General features: G+C 40.1%; 1 protein-coding gene across 1 annotated transcript in view; it reads right to left on the bottom strand.

Annotated features, from left to right (window-relative positions):
- The window catches only part of A1CF (APOBEC1 complementation factor), a 90,960-nt gene that overhangs the window by 22,229 nt on the left and 63,047 nt on the right, over positions 1-5,684 (bottom strand). The window contains exon 6 of the mRNA XM_008576260.1: positions 12-105. Within this exon, the coding sequence (XP_008574482.1) occupies positions 12-105 (94 nt within the window). The remainder of the gene's footprint in view (positions 1-11; positions 106-5,684) is intronic.

Here is a 5,684-nt window from a genome sequence, read left to right as displayed (position 1 = left end):
TTCTTACGTACAGGATTTTCACTGAAGACATCGTGTCTTCATCAACTTCTACTTCTGGCTCCGCCCAGTCTACGGCAATAGGATGTCCCCATAACTGGATTCTTCCTGTTGAAAATGAATCAAAGGTATGATTAAGTATGCAGAAACCAGGACAACATCACGTCACTTCATACTGATGGCCTTTTAAATTCAACTGACCTTAAGGTCTTGAATGAGCAAGAAGACCATTAAAAGAGGTAACTATGATTTTAAGGGACATTCTAAGTAAATATAAGAGTTGGCTAGAAGGGAGTCCTGTGTGACTAGTGGCTTATTATAATGATTGAGTATAAAGGAAACTAGGATGTGGTTTGAAATGGAGCAGAAATGAGGCAGCAGTGGGCATGTTTGGCTCTTAGGACGGCTCTCACAGCAGGGAGGTAGTCGTTTAAGGTGAGATAGCAAAATGGAAAAGAATGGATTTAAGGCTCAGACGTAGAGTCTGACTTCATGAAACATTAAAAAGATCACTAGGAAGTGTGTCTGCTGCTGTTGGCAATCTGTGTTGTTACACTGTCCAGGCACCACCACTGAGGTGTCAAGAAATGATGCTCAGGTGTCCTCTGACTTCATGAAACATTAAAAAGATCACTAGGAAGTGTGTCTGCTGCTGTTGGCAATCTGTATTGTTACACTGTCCAGGCACCACCACTGAGGTGTCAAGAAATGATGCTCAGGTGTCCTTAGTTTGTTCTCTGTCCCTGATGCCTGATCACAGCTCAGACCAACTGTGTTCCCTCCTAACCCTCTGTCAGAACATGGATAACTTGAGAATCTGGAGAATTTTATTTTATATAAATTAAGAAGACAGATGAAGAGCAATGGAAGAGTCTATGATGAGAAATTTTACTCCTCTTAAAAGGGCAGTTGTTATCCAGAGCTCCACGTGTTTTCGTATTCCTATAACTACAATTTATTGTGTCTTGCACTATACTATGTGTTTCCTATGTGTTGTCTCAGTTCCTTCTCACAGTAACCCTGTGGGAAGGGGAGTGACTCCCAGTTTTACAGAAGAGGAAATGAGCTTTAGAGAGGATAACATGCTCAGCCTGTTTCATGTCACCACCTCTCCCCTGGCCTTTTGGTGACTCAGCTCCTATACCCCTACACAATGCAGATCCATGCTGAAGTCATGAGAGGAGGAGGAGAGTCAACTCAATTCTCAATTTGATTGAAAATCTAGTGTGTCTTTTAATTAGTTGTTTGGGAAAAAGTTATATCCTGTAAGTAATACAAAGCTTGAGAGAACAAAATCAGGAATTCCCAGTATTGGTGAGGGTTTAATTGTTTGATTATTACACGTGGGAGGAATTATTTTCAATCAAAATGCATCTTGTTATTGCTTGAAAAGCAGTCAATGAAAGTCAATGGCGCTGGCATTCTAAAACTCAAATGAAGAACAGGCACATCCTAATGAGTGATCCTAGAGAGGGGCTCTTGCTGCCCCTGCTGTGGCTACCTTGCTCTGCACCACATTCCAGGAGCTAGTTTTCTTCAGTACTCTCTTCCTTTCCTGCTCATTCCCTCCCCTTCTCACCCTTTCTCTTCCTTCCCCCCTCCCATTTCTTTCTCTTCCCTTTCCTTTGTAGGCTTTGCTTTGCTGTTTGTATTATCCCCAAATCCCTAAGGTTCCCATTTAACTCTGGTTTCTGTTACCCAGTGGTTCTCAATGCCGACCCCATGCTGGAAGAGCTTTAAAAAAATACTGAAACCTGGTTTCCACCCAATGGTGTGCTGGAGCCAGTCCCTATCCACTTCAAGAATAGATTGTTAAATTTTTAGATATTTTTCTTCCCAGCTTTATTAAGGTATAATTAACAAATAAAAATTGTATATATTTATGGTATACAACATGATGCTTTGATATATGTATACATTGTGAAATGATTAAATAAAACTAGTCGACATATCTATCACCTAACATACTTATTTTTGTGTGATGAAAACATTTACGATCTTCTCTCTTACCAGTTTTTAAGTATGTAATACATTATTATTAACCATAGTCGTCATAGATTTCCAGAACTTATTCATCATAACTGAAACTTTGTACCCTTTTATGAATCCCCCTAAACCCTGGTAACCACCATTCTATTCTCTGCTTCTATGAGTTCAACACTTTTAGATTACACATGTAAGTGAGATCATGTGGTATTTGTCTTTCCATTCCTGGTTCATTTCACTTAAGTAATGTCATCCACATTCATTCTTGTTGCAAATGACAGAACTTCCTTCTTTTTTAAGGCTAAATAGTATTCCATTGTAACTAGTAAACAAATTCTGTAAAATTGCAAAATACAAAGCCAACATAAAAATATCAGTAGCATTTCTACACACTGAGAACAATCTACACCCCACCCCCAAAAAACAAGAAAACAATTTCATTTACAATAGCTTCCTCCCCAAATACTTACAAAAAATTTAACCAAAGAAATGAAATATTTGTACACTTAAAACTATTAAAGCATTGAAGAAGAAGCAAATAATTGAAAATATTTTCTATGTTCGTGGACTGGAAGAATTATTATTTTTAAAATGTCCATACTAACCAGAGTGATCTAGAGATTCAATGTGATCCCTATTAAAATTCCAATGACATTTTTCACAGGGATAGAAAAACAATCCTAAAATTTGTATGTAACTACAAAAGACCCTAGCCAAAGCAATCTGAAGAAAAAGAACAAAGCTGGAAGCATCACTATACCTGATTTCAAAATATAGTACAAAGCTGTAGTAATCAAACAATATGGTACTGGCATAAAAACAGACATAAAGACCAATGAAACAGAATAGAGTCCTGAAGTAAATCCAAGCATTAATGATCAAGTATCTTTGACACAGGTGCCAAGAACACACAATGGGGAAAGAAAAGTCTCTTCAATAAATGGTGCTGGGAAAACTGGAAATCTGACCCTTATACCATATATAAAAATCAACTCAAAATGAATTAAAGGCTTAAATGTAATACCTGCAAATGTAAAACTACTAGCAGAAAACAGAGGGAAATTCTGTTGACATTGGTCTGGACAATGGTTTTGGGGATGTGACCCCAAAAGCAACATCAAACCAAAAAGCTTACGAACAGCAAAGGAAACAATAAGCAGAATGAAGAGACAACCTAAGGAATGGAAGAAAATATTGCAAATCTTATATCTGATAAGGAGTACATATCCAAAATACATAAAAACTTAAATAACTCAACATCAAGAACCAAATTAAGAAATGGACAAAGAACTTGAATAGACATTTCTCAAAAGAAGACATACAAATGGCCAATAGTTACATGAAAAAATGCTCACCATCACTAATCATCAAGGAAATGCAAATTAAAACTACAATGAGATATCACCTCACACTTGGTAGAATGGATATTATTAAAAAGACAAAAGATAACAAGTGTTAACAAGGATGTGGAGAGAAGGCACCCTCTGTACACTGTTGGTGGGAATGTACATTGGAAAAGCCATTATAGAAAACAATACAGAGTTTCCTCAAAAAATTAAAAATAGAACTCCCATATGATCCAGCAACCCCATTACTTGGTATACATTCAAAGGAGATGAAATCAGCACCCCTATATTCATTGCAGCATTATTTACAATGCCCGAGATATGGAATCAACCAAAGTGTCCAACAACAGATAAATAGATAAAGAAATTTTCAGAATTTTGTGAGCCAGTTGATGTCATGATGGGAACTTGAAATCAGCCACAGTGGGAGTGTTAATACCGTGGAAATCAACAAATGCTACAAATCAGGCTTTTGCTTTTCCCTGGGAGCTGGCTGTGAAAGATTTACCAGCTCATCACCGACTCCTGGAGTGTCCCTCCTGATTTTGATATACGTGGTCTGGGACTCAGAATCTTTAAAAGTATCTCAGTTAATTCTAACATGTGGCCAAGGCCAAGCACCACTGCTTTAGCTTTTTCCTTCCCAGCCTAGGACCATGTTAACCACACCTGCACCTGAAGAGCTGCATAAGGCTAGAACAGAAGTGAGAGGAGGTGCAGGAAACAAGGATTTTCACAAACATCCCCATGAAGGCATCTGGGGGAAGTCTGTGTTACAGAGTGATTGGAGAACATGGGCTGTGAAGTTAGATATGTTCAAATATCAGAGAAATGATCCTGGCTAGAGAACAGATCCTTTCTAAGCATCAATTTCCTCATCCATAAAATTGGGATAATCAAAATACCCAGTATTGTTGTGAAGACAAAAGAAGATGATGCAGATAAAGGACTTAGTTTATCACTTTTAAATGATGATTCAACGAACAATACTCTCCTTTTAATTTTTTTTTTTTTTGTCTATTTTCTTGTATGTATAGTTTCCTCAGAATATGCACTCTCTGAGTGCAATCATTAGGTATTATGTTTTTTTAGAACCTCCCATGTCCTTTAGAAGTAAACAATGTACGTTGTAGATATTCCTGTTATGTCCCATGCAGATGAATGCCAAATATCATCAGCTAATAGATTTAGCAGTGGACCACAAACTTTGGCTGCACAATGGAATCATCTGGAAAACTTAAAACACTGGTGCCTCAACTCTACACCTCAGAGACAAAGGTTCAATTGGTTAGAAGTTGACATAGGTAGAGCTATTGTCTGAAAATATCCTCAAGTACAGTTCCAGTCAAGATAGCAGAATAGAGTCCCTAGCATCACTCTCTCCCGGAAATCAACCAACTTACAACTATATAAAAAAGTAACAACAGCCAAGCTGGGGCCACTAGAGCTCAGGGGAAGAGGAGAAGAGACCTACAGAGTGCATGAAGGCAGGAGAAGCCACGATGAGAAAAAGAAAAAACTGCTCTGACCATTTCATGTGCCACAGCCACTTTAAGGCTGGAGCTGCTGAGCACACAGAGTAGGAGCCAGCAAAAGCCACAGCTATGCCCCTTGGATGAAGTTTCTTGGAGGCAGCAGGGGAGAAGGGGGTCTTGGTGGCCCCTAGGACAGCAAGACCACTAATAGGGTTCCTGTGGACTCATGCATGAGCAAGGAGCCAGAACAGCTGAAAAAGGGGAGCCATTCAGAGGCTGGTGAGTCATCGCAAGGGACCGGCACAGGGCCCATCTCATGGGAAGTGTTTGCAGCATGGGCAGTGGGAGAGATGGGCCCACTGGGGGAACACTGAGGCACAGCAAGGACAGCTCATCTGCACCCCAATCAGTGTAGGACCACTCAGAGGAGACTGGTCAGGAATATAGAATTGCATGGGGTGCAGTTTGATGAAAAGACTAAGGCCCAGATCAGAGTTACTGCACAACCCAGGTGCACCGAGTCTCTGGAGAGCTGGAAGTACCTATGAGGTCAACCATTATAACCTGTGCTGCACAAAAAGCCTTCCCTAGGGAAGCAGCAGCAAAGCAGCAATTTAGCTAAACCACAGAGCTCAAGTACTGGTCCCAAAAGGAAGTTCCCTCACTTTAGAAGTAAGCAAAGGACAAAAAATTAGTTCTGGCTCAGACACACAGCTGGCACCTCGGGTCCACCTGGGGACATGATGTACGGAGCCGGGGACAGGAGCCTCCTCCCACAACCAGGCATACCACCAGCACCAAGAAGCATGCCAAAAACATCACCACAGCCACCACAATAACCATGGCTGCCACAAAAGTGGCTAGACACCACAACCACCAC

Source organism: Galeopterus variegatus, unplaced genomic scaffold, assembly GCF_000696425.1.
Source record: "Galeopterus variegatus unplaced genomic scaffold, G_variegatus-3.0.2 Scaffold1319, whole genome shotgun sequence".
Lineage (NCBI taxonomy): Eukaryota > Metazoa > Chordata > Mammalia > Dermoptera > Cynocephalidae > Galeopterus > Galeopterus variegatus.
The sequence above is the reverse complement of the archived record's forward strand: the minus strand, read 5'-3'. Positions and strand labels throughout refer to the sequence as shown.